The sequence below is a fragment of the Hemitrygon akajei genome, chromosome 2 (genome assembly GCF_048418815.1).
Source record: "Hemitrygon akajei chromosome 2, sHemAka1.3, whole genome shotgun sequence".
Classification (NCBI taxonomy): Eukaryota; Metazoa; Chordata; class Chondrichthyes; order Myliobatiformes; family Dasyatidae; genus Hemitrygon; species Hemitrygon akajei.
In genome coordinates this window covers 196,140,210-196,161,110 of record NC_133125.1, presented here as the reverse complement: position 1 = coordinate 196,161,110, position 20,901 = coordinate 196,140,210, and the positions used below count along the sequence as shown (strand labels likewise).

Below are 20,901 nucleotides of genomic sequence, written 5' to 3'. Positions count from 1 at the left end.
CCCACCCCCCACACACTCCTCCCCACCTCTCCATCTGCCCATCTCCCACACACTCCTCCCCACCTTTACTCCGTGGTCACTTTCCCCTCCTGTCAGATTCCAAAATCTTCAGCCCTTTGTCACTGACACCTCTCACCTCCCAGTTTCTGACACATTTCCACCCGTTCCTCATCTATCACCCCTCCCTCAGCTATTACCCCTCACCTGGATCCACCCCTCACCTGCCCATTTCCCTCCATAGATGTTGCCTGACACGGTGGGAGACCCCGGCGCTTTGTGTGTTACCACCACTACGTGTCCCGTGTTACCAAGATTCACCCTGACCTCCCTCTGCCAGTCAGCACCACCACCACTTGTCCCAGTTACCCTGTCAGTCCCGGTGGACTTTAGCACCCGGGGGAGCCGGGGAGCTCAGGACCCGCCGCCCGCGGCTGCTAGTGAATCCGCAGTGTTTCTGTTCCGTTGATGGATGCGATGAACGAGTTAAAATTAATGGATCGATAATTCTCACATCGTGTTTATTTCACTCTCCGCACATTTATATTTACACTGACTTACTCCTGACTCCGGTCCCGGACCCGACCCGTTTACAGACCCGGAGCGGAACCGGAGCAGACTCTCAGCCACTCGTTTTTATATCCAGTCCCGAAGAAAGGATAAAGTTTCTCCGTGAATTTATTCCCAGTGAAGGTGTGGAGATGGGACTTGGTCTCTGCGTTGTAAAATGAAACTGTCCTGGACTCGTAACTGAGATAAACTCCCACTCTCCCGGGGATGGGACCGGCAGGGAGACGGGACCCAGGGGAGGTGTAAACCAACATCTCGTCATCAATCCGTGCGATGATCCAGAATCCGGTCTCCGTACTCACTGTGACCCCTCCCTTCCTCTCCACAGACTCTGCGGCGACTCCCAGACCCCAGCCCAGATTCCCCGTCACCTCCACCTCCCAGTAATGTCTCCCCGATGTGAATCCCTCCGATCCCAGCACACAACCCCAGACTGTGAACCTCTTCCCAGTGTCAGGGAGATTCCTCCGGGTCCCGGTGTATCTCACACTCTTCCGATCCTCAGACACCTCGAGCTCCGGATTCGCCGTTTCCACATCCAGGGTGACAGAGACTGGGGGGAGAAGCAGAGAATTAGAGAGTCCCCGGGACCGGGGGGAGACTCGGGCGGCGCGGCCCCGGGATCGGGTGGGCGACAGGACCCTTTCCCAGGGTTTTACCCAAACACAGCGGATGGACAGCCGGCATCTTCCCGAGGTTTTGCCTCGACATGGAGATCGGATTTTCCTCGATCAACGAACACAAAATTCTGGAGAATCTCAGCTGGTCAAGCAGCGTGTGATAAGAGAGATGTACAGTCGATGTTTCAAGCCGAGACCTTTCCTCGATTGGAAAGAAAGACGGGAGATAGCAGTGGAAACGGGTGTGAGGAAGGGGTGGAGCAACAACTGGATCCAGATGAGGATGGGGTGAGTAAACACTGGAGGCATTTAAAGAGGCAGAATTCATCCGTGCCGACCAACTCGCTTGAATGAACTAGTTCCATTTACCTGTATTTGCCCATTATTCCTTTAAACCTTTCCTAACCACGTACCTGTCCAGATGTCTTTTAATTCATTGTAACTGTATCCACCTTGACGTTTTCCTTTAGCAGCCTCCTGAGCTCCAGGAAAAAGACCTAGAATATTCAGCCTCTGCTTATAACCCAAACTCTCCAGTCCCAGTAACATCCTTGTAAATCTGTTTTATACCCTCTCAGTTTAATGACATCCTTCCTGTAGAAAGATAACCAGAACTGTACAGGGTGATCAAAATCATAAAGACAAGAAAGTCTGTAGATGCTGGAAATCCAAAGCAACACACACAAAACCTTGGCCCAAATCATCAACTGTTTATTCATATCCATAGATGCTGCTTGACCTGCTGAGTTCCTCCAGCAGTTTGTGTGTGTTACTCTGCTCCAAATGTGGCCTTCCCAATGTCTTGTACACTCACAACGTGATGTCCCAGATCCTGTACTCAGTATTCTGACTGATGAAGGCAATCACCTCCTGGTCTCTCTGTTCCACAACACTCTCCAGGGCCCCCGATTGATGTGTAAATCCTGTCCTGGTTTACCTTCCAAAATGCAACACCCACATCTCTCTGAATTAAAATCAATTTCCATCCAATGGCCCAGAGACCAAATTAATCAAGATTTCGTTGTAATCTTGGATAAACCATGAGCAAGAGGGTTATGTAGTGGATAATACAATCCTGTTGCACCTTGGGGCATTCCAGAGTTCAGAGTTCAATTCCAACATCATCTGTAAGGAGTTTGTACTTTCTCCCTGGGATCTCGTGCAATTCCTCCGGGTGCTCCCGATTCATCCCTCAGATTGGGGAGGAGTGGACAGCGAGGAAGACCATCATTACTTGCAGTGGGATCTGGAGCAGCTGGGAAAATGGGCTGAAAAGTGTCAGCTGGAATTTAATGCAGACAAGTGTGAGCTGTTGCTCTTCGGTAGGACCCCAGTGTCGGTCTTTCACAGTGAATGGTCGGGCACTGTGGACTCTGTTCTACAGCAGATCTGGGAACACAGGTCCAGAATACATCGAAAGTGGTGTTACAGGTAGATGGATGTTATATTGAAGTTGTATGAGACCTGGGGCCGCCTAATTTGGGATATTGTGTACAGTTTTGGTCACCGACCTACAGGAAGGATGTAAACAAGTTTGCAAGAGTACAGAGAAAATTTCCAGGGATGTAGCTGGGATTGGAGGACCTGAGTCATGAGGAAAGATTGAATAGTTTAGGACTTTATTCCTGTAACATAGAAGACTGAGGGGAGATTTGATAGAGGTATACAAAATAATGAGGGGGTATAGATAGGGTAAATGCAAGAAGGCTTTTTCCACAGACGGTGTGTGGGATTACAACCAGAGGTCATGGGTTAAAGGTGAAAGATGAAAAGTTTAAGGGGAAGATGAGGGGAAACTGCTTCATTCAGAGGGTTGTGAGAGTGTGGAACGAGCTGCCAGCCCAAGTGGTACGTGCAAGCTCGATTTAAACATTTAAGAGAAGTTTGGACGGTACATGGATGGTTGGAGTTGGAGGACCATGGTCCCGGTGCAGGTCGATGGGAGCAGGTAGTTTAAATGCTTCAGTACAGACCAGATGGACTGAAGGGCCTGTGCTGTTAGTTTCTATCACTCTGTGACGCTGGTACAAAGACATAACGGTTTGTAGGTTAAATGGTCATTGTACATTGCCCCGTGATTAGGCTGGTTTTAAATAGTTGGGGTGCTGGGTGGAGCGGGTCGTTGGTCTGGGACGGCCTGTTTCACACTGTCTCTAAATAAATAAATAACCTCTTCACTGTCCGTGAAACCACCAATTTTACAGTCCTTCACAAACCTACTAAACACGTCACCTACATTCTCTCCAAATCATTCATATGAATGATGAAAAACAGTGGACCCAGCACCGATCCCTGCAGCACAACCACTGGTCACAGGACTCCACCCAGACAACTCTGTATCCTATTCCAGATCGTACCGTATCCCATGTGATCTAACTCTCTGCTACCTTATCAAATCCCTCGCTAAACTCCATGGAGACGATGTCTACTGCACTTTCATCAGCTGTAATTTATTTATTGAGATACAGCACGGAATAGGCCCTTCCAGCCCTTTGACCCCCACCACCCAGCAACCCCTGATTTAATCCGAGCCTGACCATGGGACAGGTTACAATGACCCCCACCACCCAGCAACCCGATTTAATCCGAGCCTGACCATGGGACAAGTTACAATGACCCCCACCACCCAGAAACCCCTGATTTAATCCGAGCCTGACCATGGGACAAGTTACAATGACCCCCACCACCCAGCAACCCCTGATTTAATCCCAGCCTGACCATGGGACAAGTTACAATGACCCCCACCACCCAGCAACCCCTGATTTAATCCCAGCCTGACCATGGGACAAGTTACAATGACCCCCACCACCCAGCAACCGCTGATTTAATCCGAGCCTGACCATGGGACAAGTTACAATGACCCCTACCACCCAGCAACCCCTGATTTAATTTGAGCCTGACCATGGGACAAGTTACAATGACCCCCACCACCCAGCAACCCCTGGTTTAATCCGACCCTGACCATGGGACAAGTTACAATGACCCCCACCACCCAGCAATTCCTGATTTAATCCGAGCCTGACCATGGGACAAGTTACAATGACCCCCACCACCCAGCAACCCCTGATTTAATCTGAGCCTGACCATGGGACAAGTTACAATGACCCCCACCACCCAGGAACCCCTGATTTAATCCGAGCCTGACCATGGGACAAGTTACAATGACTCCCACCACCCAGAAACCCCTGATTTAATCCCAGCCTGACCATGGGACAAGTTACAATGACCCCCACCACCCAGCAACCCCTGATTTAATCCGAGCCTGACCATGGGACAAGTTACAATGACCCCCACCACCCAGCAATTCCTGATTTAATCCCAGCCTGACCATGGGACAAGTTACAATGACCCCCACCACCCAGCAATTCCTGATTTAATCCGAGCCTGACCATGGGACAAGTTACAATGACCCCCACCACCCAGCAACCCCTGATTTAATCCGAGCCTGACCATGGGACAAGTTACAATGACCCCCACCACCCAGCAATTCCTGATTTAATCCGAGCCTGACTAGGGGACAAGTTACAATGACCCCCACCACCCAGCAACCCCTGATTTAATCCCAGCCTGACCATGGGACAAGTTACAATGACTCCCACCACCCAGAAACCCCTGATTTAATCCCAGCCTGACCATGGGACAAGTTACAATGACCCCCACCACCCAGCAACCCCTGATTTAATCCGAGCCTGACCATGGGACAAGTTACAATGACCCCCACCACCCAGCAATTCCTGATTTAATCCCAGCCTGACCATGGGACAAGTTACAATGACCCCCACCACCCAGCAATTCCTGATTTAATCCGAGCCTGACCATGGGACAAGTTACAATGACCCCCACCACCCAGCAACCCCTGATTTAATCCGAGCCTGACCATGGGACAAGTTACAATGACCCCCACCACCCAGCAATTCCTGATTTAATCCGAGCCTGACTAGGGGACAAGTTACAATGACCCCCACCACCCAGCAACCCCTGATTTAATCCCAGCCTGACCATGGGACAAGTTACAATGACCCCCACCACCCAGCAACCCCTGATTTAATCCGAGCCTGACCATGGGACAAGTTACAATGACCCCCACCACCCAGAAACCCCTGATTTAATCCCAGCCTGACCATGGGACAAGTTACAATGACCCCCACCACCCAGCAACCCCTGATTTAATCCCAGCCTGACCATGGGACAAGTTACAATGACCCCCACCACCCAGCAACCCCTGATTTAATCCCAGCCTGACCATGGGACAAGTTACAATGACCCCCACCACCCAGCAATTCCTGATTTAATCCCAGCCTGACCATGGGACAAGTTACAATGACCCCCACCACCCAGCAATTCCTGATTTAATCCCAGCCTGACCATGGGACAAGTTACAATGACCCCCACCACCCAGCAATTCCTGATTTAATCCGAGCCTGACCATGGGACCAGTTACAATGACCCCCCACCACCCAGCAACCCCTGATTTAATCCGAGCCTGACCATGGGACCAGTTACAATGACCCCCACCACCCAGCAACCCCTGATTTAATCCGAGCCTGACCATGGGACAAGTTACAATGACCTTCACCACCCAGCAACCCCTGGTTTAATCCGACCCTGACCATGGGACAAGTTACAATGACCCCCACCACCCAGCAATTCCTGATTTAATCCGAGCCTGACCATGGGACAAGTTACAATGACCCCCACCACCCAGCAACCCCTGATTTAATCCGAGCCTGACCATGGGACAAGTTACAATGACCCCCACCACCCAGGAACCCCTGATTTAATCCGAGCCTGACCATGGGACAAGTTACAATGACTCCCACCACCCAGAAACCCCTGATTTAATCCCAGCCTGACCATGGGACAAGTTACAATGACCCCCACCACCCAGCAACCCCTGATTTAATCCGAGCCTGACCATGGGACAAGTTACAATGACCCCCACCACCCAGCAATTCCTGATTTAATCCCAGCCTGACCATGGGACAAGTTACAATGACCCCCACCACCCAGCAATTCCTGATTTAATCCGAGCCTGACCATGGGACAAGTTACAATGACCCCCACCACCCAGCAACCCCTGATTTAATCCGAGCCTGACCATGGGACAAGTTACAATGACCCCCACCACCCAGCAATTCCTGATTTAATCCGAGCCTGACTAGGGGACAAGTTACAATGACCCCCACCACCCAGCAACCCCTGATTTAATCCCAGCCTGACCATGGGACAAGTTACAATGACCCCCACCACCCAGCAACCCCTGATTTAATCCGAGCCTGACCATGGGACAAGTTACAATGACCCCCACCACCCAGAAACCCCTGATTTAATCCCAGCCTGACCATGGGACAAGTTACAATGACCCCCACCACCCAGCAACCCCTGATTTAATCCCAGCCTGACCATGGGACAAGTTACAATGACCCCCACCACCCAGCAACCCCTGATTTAATCCCAGCCTGACCATGGGACAAGTTACAATGACCCCCACCACCCAGCAATTCCTGATTTAATCCCAGCCTGACCATGGGACAAGTTACAATGACCCCCACCACCCAGCAATTCCTGATTTAATCCCAGCCTGACCATGGGACAAGTTACAATGACCCCCACCACCCAGCAATTCCTGATTTAATCCGAGCCTGACCATGGGACCAGTTACAATGACCCCCCACCACCCAGCAACCCCTGATTTAATCCGAGCCTGACCATGGGACCAGTTACAATGACCCCCACCACCCAGCAACCCCTGATTTAATCCGAGCCTGACCATGGGACAAGTTACAATGACCCCCACCACCCAGCAACCCCTGATTTAATCCGAGCCTGACCATGGGACAAGTTACAATGACCCCCACCACCCAGCAACCCCCGATTTAATCCGAGCCTAACCATGGGACAAGTTACAATGACCAATTAACCTGCCAACCAGTACAGGTTTGGACTGTGCAACTAGAGCACCTGGAAGAAACCCACGTGGTCATGGGAGAACGTACAAACTCCTGACAGGCAGTAACGGGACATGAACCCGGGTCGCTGACAACATAAGGACGTACCTGAATGAGAGAGAGGCTGAGATTCTGTCAGAGTCTGCTAAGTTAGCAGACGAGTCTGCTTTAACCCACAAGGTAAAGTTTTTCCCGAGCAAGAGCTACCAAAGGAGTAGCAGGGATAACAAAGATAACCCACCGGCTAAACCAGAGAGTAAACCGGGGACTAGTGATAAAAGTCAGGAGGAAGGGAAGCAGTCAAAAGAAAAATTTCCCAGTTTCAAGTGTTACTTTTGTGGGAAGCCTGGTCATGCGGCATCCAATTGTTTTGCTATGAAAAGGGAAAAAGGGACAGAGAGAGAGAAAACCCCAAATGCCTGCGTTCAGACGGTTAAAACACCACTGAAGAAGGAGGGGTCTGACCGAGTTCAAGAGGGACTTGAGAGATTTATTTCAAATGAGTTTGTGTCTGTGAAGGAGGGATCAACTCCGGTTCCAGTGAGAATCTGGAGCGATAATGGAGCTTTTCAGTCACTGATATTAAAGAGTGTTTTGGAGTTCGGTGCTGAGATGGAGATTTGAGAGTCGGGGGCAAAAGTTTAGGGGTAACACGAGGGGGAATTTCTTTACTCAGAGAGTGGTAGCTGTGTGGAATGAGCTTCCAGTAGAAGTGGTAGAGGCAGGTTCGGTATTGTCATTTAAACTAAAATTGGATAGGTAGATGAACAGGAAAGGAATGGAGGGTTATGGGATGAGTGCGGGTCAGTGGGACGAGGTGAGAGTAAGTGTTCGGCACGGACTAGAAGGGCCGAGATGGCTGTAATTGTTATATGGTCATATGGTGGTGAATATTATCAAAGGTATTGGAAAGGGGACTGAGACCGTGCCTTTGCATAAGATAATTCTGAAATGCGACTTGGTATCTGGACCAGTCACAATAGGGGTGCGGTCTGAACTACCGATAGACAATGTTGATCTCTTACTCGGAAATGACCTTGCAGGTGGGCATGTTTACCCAGCAGTTCAGCTAGCCAGTGAGCCTGCTGCAGCTGAGGGCCCGCCCATAGATGCTGATGTGTATCCCCCCTGCGTAGTAACTAGAAACATGTCGGAAAAGGCTGCTGATGCTAATATTGATTTATCTAGACTTTCCTACTGTCCCTAAACCAACAGGACTTAGAGGGTAGTAAGGCTGAGGAGAGTAAGGAGGATGAGAAAGACGTCTTTATTGAGGAAGGAATTTATAGAAGAACTAAATAAAGATCCTGAAATTGTGGCTTTAAAAGAGAGAGCTCTCTCTGAGGATGAAATTCAGAAAGTCAGTGGGATATTACCTTAAAGATGGGGTGTTGATGAGGAAGTGGAGATCAGCCACTGTGCCTGCAAGTGAGGATTGGGCTATTGTGCATCAGGTAGTGCTTCCAAAAGTTTACAGGGCTTAAGTTTTAAACCTGGCCCATAAGATGCCTTTAGTGGACATTTCGGAGTAAAGAAAACAGTGCACAGGATGATGAGGGAATTTTATTGGCCTAACGTGAGGAAAGATATTGTAAATTACTGTAGAAGGTGTCATATGTGCCAGGTGGTGGGAAAACCTAATCAGGCCATCCCTAAGGCACCACTTCGGCCGATACCTGCGTTTGGTGAACCATTTTCCAGGGTCATAGTGGATTGTGTAGGTCCATTGCCAAAAACTGCCGCTGGTCATCAGTACTTGTGAACAATTACGTGTGCTGCTTCTAGGCTCCCTGAAGCCCTGCCTCCCAATGTCTAACCATGTCAGCAACTTCCCTATAATACCACAGGCTCTTAACTTGGGAAGCAGCCTCATGTGTGGCACCTTATCAAAGGCCTTCTGAATGTCCAAATATACAACATCCACTACATCCCCTTTATCTATCCTACTTGTAATCTGCTCAAAGAATTCCAACAGGTTTGTCAGGCAGGATTTTCCCTGAAGGAAACCATGCTGACTTTATACCATCTTGTCCTGTGTCACCATGTGCTCCATCACCTCATCCTTAACAATTGACTCAAAATTCTTCTCAACCACTGAGGTCAGGCTAACTGGTCTATAATTTCCTTTCTCCTTTCTTAAAGAATTTTCCACTCCTCTGACACCATGCCAGACTCCAATCATTTTTGAAAGGTCATTTCTAATGCCACCATAATCTCTAATACTACATCTTTCAGAACCCTAGGGTGCAGTTCCTGTGGTCCAGGTGACTTATGTAGCTTTAGGTCTTTCAGCTTTTTGAGCACCTTCTCTCTTGTAATAGTAACTGCACCCACTTCTCTTCCTTCACACACTACATCAGGCATACTGTTAGTGTCTTCCATAGTGAAGACTGATGCAAAATAGTCATTTAGTTCATCCGCCATCTCCTTGTCCCCTGTTTTTATTTTTCCTGCCTCATTTTCTGGCGGTCCCATATCCACTCTCATTTCTCTTTTATTTTTAACATACGTGAAAAAACTTTTACCATCCACTTTGATATTATTTGCTAGCTTGCTTTCACATTTCATCTTTTCCTTTCCAATGATTGTTTTAGTTGCTCTGTTTAGGTTTTTAAAAACTTCCCAATCCACTATCAGCCCACTAATTTTTGCTTTGTTGTATGTCCTTTCTTTTGCTTTTACAATAGTTTTGACATCCCTTGTCAGTCATGGTTATACTATTTTACAATTTGAGTATTTCTTCATTTTTGGAAGAAATGAAAACATACTCATGTCCTGCAGCTTCCTCATTTCCCCAGAAACACACACCATTGCTGCTCTGCTGACATCCCTGTCATCAGCTCTTCCCAATCTACTTTGGCCAACTCCTGTCTCATACCACTGTAATTTCCCTTACTCCACTGAAATACTGCTACATCAGCCTTTCCTTTAGTGGTCACCAACCTTTTTAAGCCCAAGATACCCTACCTCGGCCACAGTCAAAGGCAACATCGACCCCCAGATTGATTAGTTACACACATGCGCACTGGGGCAGGAAAGACCGGAATTAAAACCCCGCAACCCGGAAGTAGAAATAATGTATAAACTCCAGGGGTACACACCCTTTTTTGCACCGCGGACCGGTTTAATATTGACAATATTCTTGCCGACCGGCCGACGGCGGGGGGGGGGGATTAAACACGACCAGAATACAGCGATACTCGAAGCAGGTTCCTTATGTCCAGTCTATTGCACAATTTAGTTTTTGCGGCTCTCGGCACTTAGCTTTTGTCCCACTTGCTCACGTTTTCTAAACTCAAAAAACTCAGCGGGTTTGTCTTTAAGTGCGGGGTGCTTGGACTCAAGGTACCGAAGCAGATTTGAGGATTTCATTGCCTCATTAGACAGCCTCCAGGCCCAAACTGCAGCCTCCGCCCGCCCGCCCGCCGCCAGACACCCTGGCCGGGTGCGGCTGGTCGTGGGTGGGGTGAGAGGACAAGGTCAGGGCCGGAGGTCTCCGTACCGTTTCCAGTCTGGAGAAAGCGACAGAGCGGGGAGTGTGACAGGGCGCCTGCCTGCCCCCCCTTGTAGGATCTATCGGCCGACAAAAGTTTGTATCAACAGATCGCAGCGCGGTAGCTGCTCTGATACTTACGGAACCCTGAGCCCGAATTAGATCATCTGCGAATATTTTAGCACCGGGTTCCCCACGAACATTCGGTGTGGTGAACAGGTTTAGAGGCGGCGCCCACCTCTCCACGCTCCAGGCCAGTACCAACGGCACTTCTCGCCGGCCGCGTGAGGTGAACCAGTGATTCCTGGCGCGAGGGTATCACTGCGTTCAGGCGACTGATGACTTTGCGTGGGTTCAAGTTCAACAGTGGGCAAGACAGGTAATGAGGAAAGGTGCAGCTGACTCATATCGTTTCCTCGCGGCCCGGTGGTTGGGGACCACTGAATTACACTGTGTAAACACAAAGTACACTGCAGATGCTGTGGTCACATCAACACGTACAAACAAGCTGGATGAACTCAGCAGTCAGCAGGTTGACTGCTAATTTCAACGGACGCTGCCCGACCTGCTGAGTTCATCCAGTGTGTTTGTACGTGTTGAATTACACTGTGTAATGCGGGGGAGCTACACACACGCACACTGGGCAGAAAGAACGGAACAAAACCCCGCAACCCTGAAACAATCTTTCAACAGTATTTGTGTATTTATTTTTGAATTTTTTTCGGGATCTACTGGGAAAGTCTCAAAGATCAACCAGTTGATTGTGATTAACGGGTTGGCGACTGCTACTTTACTTTCTCTCTATCAAATTTAAAGTTAAACTCAATCATACTGTGATCACTGGTTCCTCAGGGTTTTTTACCTTCAGCTCCCTAATCGCCTCTGGTTCATTACGTAACAGCCAATCCAGTATAGCTGATCCCCTAGTAGGCTCAATGACAAACTGCTTTAAATGCCATCTCTTAGGGATTCAACAGACTCACTCTTGAGATCCATTATCAACCTGATTTTCCCAATCAACCTACATGTTAAAATCTCCCATGACTACCAGAACATTGCCCTTTTGACACCGCTTTTCTATTTCCTGTTGTAATCTGTGGTCCACCGCCCAGCTCTGTTGGAGGCCTGTGTATAACTGCCATCAAGGTCTTTTTAACTTTGCTGTTTCTGAACTCAACCCACAAGTATTCAATATCTTCCGATCCTATGTCACATCCTTCTACTGATTTAGATAGATAGATAGATAGATAGATACTTTATTCATCCCCATGGGGAAATTCAACCTTTTTTTCCAATGTCCCATACACTTGTTGTAGCAAAAAAAACTAATTACATACAATACTTAACTCAGTAAGAACTAACTCAAAAAGCATTAATAATAGCTTTAAAAAAAAGTTCTTAAGTCCTGGCAGTTGAATTGTAAAGCCTAATGGCATTGGGGAGTATTGACCTCTTCATCCTGTCTGAGGAGCATTGCATCGATAGTAACCTGTCGCTGAAACTGCTTCTCTGTCTCTGGATGGTGCTATGTAGAGGATGTTCAGGGTTTTCCATAATTGACCGTAGCCTACTCAGCGCCCTTCGCTCAGCTACCGATGTTAAACTCTCCAGTACTTTGCCCACGACAGAGCCCGCCTTCCTTACCAGCTTATTAAGACGTGAGGCGTCCCTCTTCTTAATGCTTCCTCCCCAACACGCCACCACAAAGAAGAGGGTGCTCTCAACAACTGACCTATAGAACATCTTCAGCATCTCACTGCAGACATTGAATGACGCCAACCTTCTAAGGAAGTACAGTCGACTCTGTGCCTTCCTGCACAAGGCATCTGTGTTGGCAGTCCAGTCTAGCTTCTCGTCTAACTGTACTCCCAGATACTTGTAGGTCTTAACCTGCTCCACACATTCTCCATTAATGATCACTGGCTCCATATGAGGCCTAGATCTCCTAAAGTCCACCACCATCTCCTTGGTCTTGGTGATATTGAGACGCAGGTAGTTTGAGTTGCACCATATCACAAAGTCCTGTATCAGTTTCCTATACTCCTCCTCCTGTCCATTCCTGACACACCCCACTATGGCCGTGTCATCAGCGAACTTCTGCACATGGCAGGACTCCGAGTTATATTGGAAGTCTGATGTGTACAGGGTGAACAGGACCGGAGAGAGTACGGTTCCCTGCGGCGCTCCTGTGCTGCTGACCACCGTGTCAGACCTACAGTCTCCCAACCGCACATACTGAGGTCTATCTGTCAAGTAGTCCACTATCCAATCCACCATGTGAGAGTCTACTCCCATCTCCGTTAGTTTGTGCCATTATCTACCAGTAGAGCCACACCACCCCTTCTGCCTATCTTCCTATCACTCCGATATAATGTGTAACCCTGGACATTCAGCTCCCAACTACAACCATCCTTCAGCCACAATTCAGTGATGGCCACAACATCATACCTGGCCATTTGTAATCGTGCAACAAGATCATCCACTTTATTTCTTACACTACGTGCATTTAGATACAACAGCTTGAGTACCGTATTTACTGTCCTTTCTGATTCTGCATCCCTAAAGTTTTGATACTCAGCCTGTTGGCTGCAACTGAGTTCCATCACCTGCCTGCCCTTCCTGACAGTCTGACTGCAGGCTATCATTACCATTTTTACCATCCGTCCTATCCTGAGTCCCTTCACTCCAGTTCCCACCCCCCTACAAAATTAGTTTAAACCCTCCCCAATAGCTCTAACAAACCTGCCCGCAAGAATATTGGTCCCCCTTGGGTTCAGGTGCAACCCATCACTTCTGATCAGGTCATACCTCCCCCAGGGGGATCCCAATGATCCAAGAACCTGAAGCCTGCCGCCCTGCACCAGCTTCTCAGCCACACATTTACCTGCCAGATCATCGTGTTTCTACCCTCACTGGCACGTGGCACAGGCAGCAATCCAGAAATTAGTACCCAGGAGGTCCTAATTTCTGGATTAGAGAGAGGCAAGAGTGGATATCGGACTGCTGGAAAACAATGCTGGAGAGGTAGTAATGGGGGACAATGAAAGGGTGGATGAACTGAAGACGTATTTTGCATCAGTCTTCACTGTGGAAGACACTAGCAGGATGGTGGAAGTTCCAAGTGTCAGGCGACGTGCCGGGCGTGAAGTTAGCATTACTAGAGAACAGGTTCTTGGGAAACGGAAAGATCTTTAGGTAGCTGTCACCTGGACGAGATAGTGTACATGCCAGAGTTCAGAAAGAGGTGGCTGAAGAGATCATGGAGGCATTTGTAACGATCCTTCAAAAATCACTAGATTCTTCAATGGTTCTGGAAGACTGGAAATTTGAAAATGTCACTCCACTGTTCAAGAAGAGAGAGGGAATAAAGGAAACTCTAGGCCAGTTAGTCTGACCTCAGTGGCTGGGAAGATGGTGAAGTTGATTATTAAGGAGGAGTTGTCAGGGAAATTGGAGGCACATGATAAAATAGGCCATGGTTTCCTCAAGGGAAAATCTTGCCTGACAAATCAGTTGGAATTCTTTGAAGAAATAACAAGCCAGGTAAACAAAGGAGAACCAGTTGATGTTGTGTACTTGGATTTTCAGAAGGTCATTGACAAGCCATATTTGGCATCTAATTATGACTTAGTAGTGTCTCATAAACAAGCACAAATGAATCTTATGTCTTACCGTGTTTAATGCCGCCAATCACTTCTTCCGATGCTATGTCGAGCAAATAGGGGTGATCAAATTTTTCAACCAATAGGGCACCATCTGTCACTGACAATGTCTGGATATCATCACTAATCCTGTAAATATTATACATCTAGTTATAAACTGAGCATCAGCGATATTTGAACTATTTTACAAATCCATACAGAGTTTCAGTAAAGACCATGTCTTACCTCCTCTTCCGACGAGCTTCCTCCTGAAATAAATCAAACACAGATCTCAATTGACTGAGATGACTGTCGGCATCCGAACAGCAGGAATCTGAGACAAGTTATTAAAAACTGCTGAAAATTCTCACTGAACTCATTCCCACTAACACGAATGGAGAAAGAGGGACATTGAACCATGGGAGAAAGTACAAGGAATATTTATGAGAATTATACGATAACTGAGAGAAGGAACTTACAGGAGAGACTGGGGGGCTATCTACGGGTATCTGCATGAACCCCAGTAATGCCTGTCGTAGAACAGCCCATGTTCCAGGCCTTCCCCAGTAACGCTCCCCAAATCTTCCTCAGAAACATTAATGACTGCATTGGTGCTGCTTCATGCACCCATGCTGAGTTTATCAATTTCATCAACTTTGCCACTAACTTCCACCCTGCACTTGAACTCACTTGGTCCAGTTCAAACACCTCCCTCCCCTTTGCCCTTCTCTCTGCCTCCATCTCTGGAAACAAACTGTCAACTGACATATTTTATAAAGCTACTGATTCCCACAGGTAGCTTGACTATATCTCTTCCCACCCAGTCTCCTGTAGCTTTTCTAAATTCCTTCATTTCCACTGTATCTGTTCCCAGAATGCAGTTTCCCCTTCCAGAACATCAGGTATGTCCTCCTCTGTAAAGAACAGGGTTTCCTTTCCTCCGCTACTGATGTTGCCCTTACCTGCATCTCCTTCATTTCCCGAACATCTGTGCTCACCTCATCTTCCCTCTGCCTCAACAGTGATAGAGTTCCTCTTGTCCTAACCTACCAGCACGTAAGTGTCCGCATCCATCACATCATCCTCCATAAACCTCCACCATCTCAGAATCAGAATCAGGTTTATTCTCACCGGCATGTGTCATGTGTCATGTACTGTATTTTGTTAACTTAGCAGCAACAGTTCAATGCAATACATAATATAGAAGTACAATATCTATCTATATATATGTAAATCAATTACAGTATATGTATATTGAATAGATTAAAAACTGTGCAAAAACAGAAATATATATTAACAACGTGCGGTAGTGTTAATGGGTTCAATATGTCCATTTAGGAATCAGATGCAGAAGGGAAGAAGCTGTTCCTGAATTGCAGAGTGTGTGCCTTCAGGCTTCTGTACCTCCTCCCTGATGGTAACAGTGAGAAAAGGGCATGTCCTAGGTGCTGGGGGTCCTCAATAAAGGACGCTGACTCAGAGACATCGCTCCTTGAAGACGTCTTGGATACTTTGAAGGCTGGTACCCAAGATGGAGCCAACTAAATTTATGACCCTCTGCAGCTTTTTTCGGTCCTGTGCAGTAGCACCCTCCCCCCACCCCCCCCACCCCCCATACCAGACAGTGATGCAGCCTGTCAGAATGCTCTCCACGGTACATCTATAGATGTCTTTGAGTGTTAGGCCCTCAGAGATCTTCACACTCAGGAACTTCAAACTGCTCACTCTACGTGTTCCTTCGTCTTACCCTTCCTGAAGTCCACAATCAGCTCTTTCGTCTTACTGACGTTGAGTGCCAGGTTGTTGCTGCGACACCACTCCACTAGTTGGTATATCTCACTCCTGTACACCCTCTCGTCACCACCTGAGATTCTGCCAACAATAGTTGTATCATCAGCAGGTATATAGATGGTATTTGAGCTGTGCCTAGCCACACAGTCATGGTATCCGATCACCAAACACATCTTTACCTCCTCCCTTCTCTACTTTCTGCAGGAATCACTCCCTCCATGACTCCCTTGTCCATTCACTCTCCCCACTAGTCTCACTCCTGATACTTAACCCTGCAAGTGGCCAAAGTACCTATTTACCTCCTCCCTCACTTCCATTCGAGGACCCAAAATGTCCTTCCAGGTGAGGCAACACGTCATCTGCTGGGTCATTTATTTGCTCTGCCGCTCCCAATGCAGCCTCCTCTACACTGGTGAGACCTGTTGTAAACTGGGGTTCTGCTTCATCAAGCACCTCTGCTCCATCTGCCAAAGATGGAACAATTTACTTCCAATTCTCATTCCCATTCCGACCTGACAGTCCACGGCCTTCTCTTGTGCCACGACGGAGCTACCCTCAGGCCGAAGGAAAAACACCGTGTAGTATGTTTGGGTCGCCTCCAAACAGATGGCATGAATATTGATTTCTCCTTCCCGAAAAAAAATTCCCTCCCTCTCCCTTCTCCTTCAATCCCCCACTCTGGCCCCTTACCTTCACCTTCCTGACTATCATCTCCCCGTGCGTCCCCTCCTCCTTCCATTTCCCCTATGGGCCATTCTGCTCTCGTATCAGATTCCTTCTTCTCCAACCCTTTACCTTTCCAACCTACCTGGCTTCACCTATCCCTTTCCAGCTATCCTCCCTCCCGTCCCCCACCTTTCTATTCTGGGGACATTCCACTTCCTTTCCAGTTGTGAAGAAGGATCTCAGCCCGAAATCCCATTTCCATAGATCCTGTCTGACCGGTTCCTCCAGCATAGAACACAGAAAATCCACAGCACATTATAGGCCCTTCCGCCCACAATGATGAGCCAGCCATGAATCCTGCTCCAGAAGCTGCCGAGAATTTCCCAACCACACGGCCCTCTATTTCCCTAAGCTCCATGTACATATCCAAGAGTCTCTAAAAAGCTTTTATTGTATCCGGCTCTACCACCTTCACTTCACATTCAATGCACCCACCACTCTTTGTGTGAAAAATTCACCTCTGACATCCCCTTGTACCTCCTTCCAAGCACCTTAAAACTATGCCCCCTCATGTTAGCCATTTCAGCCCTGGGAAAAAGCCACTGGCCATCCACACGATCAATGCCTCGCATCATCTTACACACCTCTATCACGTCTCCTCTCATCCTCCGTCACTTCAAGGCCAAGTTTACTCAACTTGTCTCATAAGGTACGCCCTCCAATCCAGGCAACATCTTTGTAAATCTCCTCTGCACTCTCTCTATAGTATCCACAATCTTCCTGTAGTGAGGTGACCAGAACTGAACACAGTACTCCAAGTGGGGTCTGACCAAGGTCTTATATACCCGTAACATTACCCCACGGCTCTTGAACTCAATCCCACAGTTGATGAAGGCCAACACAACATACGCCTTCTTAACCATACTGTCAACCTGCGCAGCAGATATGAGTGTCCCCGGACAAGGTCTCGCTGATCCTCCACACTGCCAATATTCTTACCATTAATATTACATTCTGTCTTCAAATTTGACCTACCAAAATGAACCACCTCACACTTACCTCAGTTGAAGTCCATCTGCCACTTCTCAGCCCAGTTCTGCATCCTATCGATGTCCTGCTGTATCCTCTGACAGCCCTTCAGACTATCCCCAACACCCCAACCTTTGTGTCCTCAGCAAATTTACCAACCCATCCTTCTGCTTCCTCATCCAGGTCAATAATTAAAACCACAAAGAGGAGGGATCCCAGAACAGATCCCTGTGGAAAGCCACTGGTCACCATCTTCCATACAGATAGGAACCATCTACAACCACTCTTTGCCCTCTGTGCTCAAGCCAAAAAGCAAGGTCTCCTTGGATCCCTCGAACTTCTGGTAATGCCCCCAATCCCTCTCCTTCACCATTCCCCATCCCCCTTTTCCCTCTCCCACCTTATCTCCTTGCCGCCCATCGCCTCCCTACGGTGCTCCTCCCCTCTTTTTTCCTTCCTTGGCTTTCTGTCCTCTTCTGTCAGACTCCCCCTTCTCCAGCCTTATACCTCTTTCACCAACTTCCCAGCTCTTTACTTCACCTCTCCCCCTTCAGGTTTCACCTCTCACCGAGTGTTTCTCTCTCCCCTCCCCACCTTTTAAATCTCCTCAGCCTTTTTCCCCCCAGACCTGCCGAAGCGTTTCGGTCCGAAGTGTCAATTCTACTTTATTTCCATAGAGGCTGCCTGGCCCGCTGAGTTCCTCCAGCATTTTGTGTGTGTTCACCGTGTACATCGAGTCCTTCCTGGTGACTTGTGGTCAGTGGTGTTAGTCTGGAGGAATTGTGCCCAAGTTCATTAACGCAAAGTTCACATGCACAGGCGATAAACAAAGTTACTGGCAGGAGCTTCCTCACCGGGGATCGGGGCCTGTTGTCCGCAGCTGCCTGAGGGTGCCCGGCCTTTCCTCGCCGGGGATCGGGCCCTGTTGTCCGCAGCTGCCTGAGGGTGCCCGGCCTTTCCTCGCCGGGGATCGGGGCCTGTTGTCCGCAGCTGCCTGAGGGTGCCCGGCCTTTCCTCGCCGGGGATCGGGCCCTGTTGTCCGCAGCTGCCTGAGGGTGCCCGGCCTTTCCTCACCGGGGATCGGGGCCTGTTGTCCGTAGCTGCCTGAGGGTGCCCGGCCTTTCCCCGCCGGGGATCAGGGCCTGTTGTCCGCAGCTGCCTGAGGGTGACCGGCCTTTCCCCGCCGGGGATCGGGGCCTGTTGTCCGCAGCTGCCTGAGGGTGACCGGCCTTTCCTCGCCGGGGATCGGGGCCTGTTGTCCGCAAATGCCTGAGGGTGACCGGCCTTTCCCCGCCGGGGAAGGGGGCCTGTTGTCTGCAGCTGCCTCCGAAACCCGTCTCCTGCTGCTGGGAGACCGGAGCAGCTGATGGATCTCTGGTGCTCTCACCTCTCTCCCGTGCAATCCGACAGACTGAAGGGCGAGGGAGGATGGGGACCGATGACCCTTTCTGCCGTCCTCAACCCTCCTCCTCTCCCTGGTCACCCCGCTCTGGATCTTTTCATTGCAAACTGCCGACGAGACATCAACCATCTCCACTTCCCCACTCCTCCCTCCAATTCCAACCTCACTACTTCCAAACGCCCTGCTCTCCACTCCCTCAGCACTAATCCTCACCTCACCCTCAAACCCGCGGATCAGTGGGGTGCTGTAGTAGTCTGGCGTACTGACCTCCACCGCTGAGGCCCAGCGACAATTCTCAGACACCTCCTACTTACTTACCCCTCGAACAGGACCTCACAGAGGAGAACCAGGCCACTGTCTCCCTCACCATCACCGACTTTATAAGCTCTGGGGATCTCCCATCCACTGCCTCCAACCTCATAGTTCCCGTACCTCCCCTTTCTACCCAAGATCCACAAACCTGCCTCTCCAGGCAGACCCATTGTTTCAGCTTGTTCCTGCCCCTGAACTCATATCGACATACCTCAACTCTGTTTTATCCCTCCTGGTCCAGTCCCTTCCTCCCTACAACAGTGGCACTTCACACACTCTGGATCTTTTTAATGATTTCACGATCCCTGGCCCCAATCATCTGATTTTCACTCTGGATGTCCTGTGCCTATATACCTCCACCCCCAACCAGGAAGGCCTCAAAGCTCTCCATTTCCTACTGAACAGCAGACCCAACCAGTTCCCCTCCACCGCCACTCTTTTCTGTCTGGCAGAACTGGTCCTCACTCTCACTAATTTCTCCTTTGGCTCCTCCCACTTCCTTCAAACCAAAGGTGTAGCTATGGGCACTCACAAGGGTCCCAGCTTTGTCACGGGTACCTTTTTGTCAGCTTTGTGAAACAGTTTATGTTACAAGCCAACCCTCGTGTCCGTCCCCCACTTTGCCTACACTACATCGACGACTGAATTGGTGTTGTTTCCTGCACTGATTCTGAGCTCTTCGATTTCATCAACTTTGCCTCCAACATTCACCCCGCCCTCAAATTTACCTGGTCCATTTCTGACACCTCCCTCCCCATTCACAATCTCACTGTCTCTATCTCTGGAGACAGCTTATTTACTGATGCCTATTATAAACCCACAGACTCTCACAGCTACCTGGACTATTCCTCTTCCCACCCTGTTACTTGTAAAAACAACATCCCCTTCTCTCAATTCCTCCGTCTCTACCACATCTACTCTCAGGAAGAGGCTTTTCATTCCAGAAAGATGGAAATATCCTCTTTCTTCTAAGAAAGGGGCTTCCCTTCCTCCACCATCAATGCTACCCTCAACCACATCTCTTCCAGTTCCCGATGTCTGCTCCCACCCCATTCTCACGCCACCCCACCAGGGATAGGGTTCCTCTGGTCCTCACCTGCCACCCCACCAGGGATAGGGTTCCTCTGGTCCTCACCTACCACCCCACAGGGATAGGGTTCCTCTGGTCCTCACCTGCCACCCCACCAGGGATAGGGTTCCTCTGGTCCTCACCTACCACCCCACAGCGATAGGGTTCCTCTGGTCCTCACCTGCCACCCCACCAGGGATAGGATTCCTCTGGTCCTCACCTACCACCCCACCAGGGATAGGGTTCCCCTTGTCCTCACCTGCCACCCCACCAGGGATAGGGTTCCTCTGGTCCTCACCTGCCACCCCACAAGGGATAGGGTTCCTCTGGTCCTCACCTGCCACCCCACCAGGGATAGGGTTC

The 20,901-nt window shown here is 49.2% G+C and overlaps 1 protein-coding gene across 1 annotated transcript in view; it reads right to left on the bottom strand.

The window, feature by feature from the left end:
* Positions 1-504: 504 nt before the first annotated feature.
* The window catches only part of LOC140721953 (uncharacterized), a 90,906-nt gene continuing 70,509 nt past the window's right edge, over positions 505-20,901 (bottom strand). Inside the window, exons 13-15 of the mRNA XM_073036780.1 lie at positions 14,516-14,538; positions 14,301-14,419; positions 505-1,300 (exon numbers count right to left, since the gene is read on the bottom strand). Of these exons, the coding sequence (XP_072892881.1) occupies positions 588-1,300; positions 14,301-14,419; positions 14,516-14,538 (855 nt within the window). The 3' untranslated portion in view covers positions 505-587. The remainder of the gene's footprint in view (positions 1,301-14,300; positions 14,420-14,515; positions 14,539-20,901) is intronic.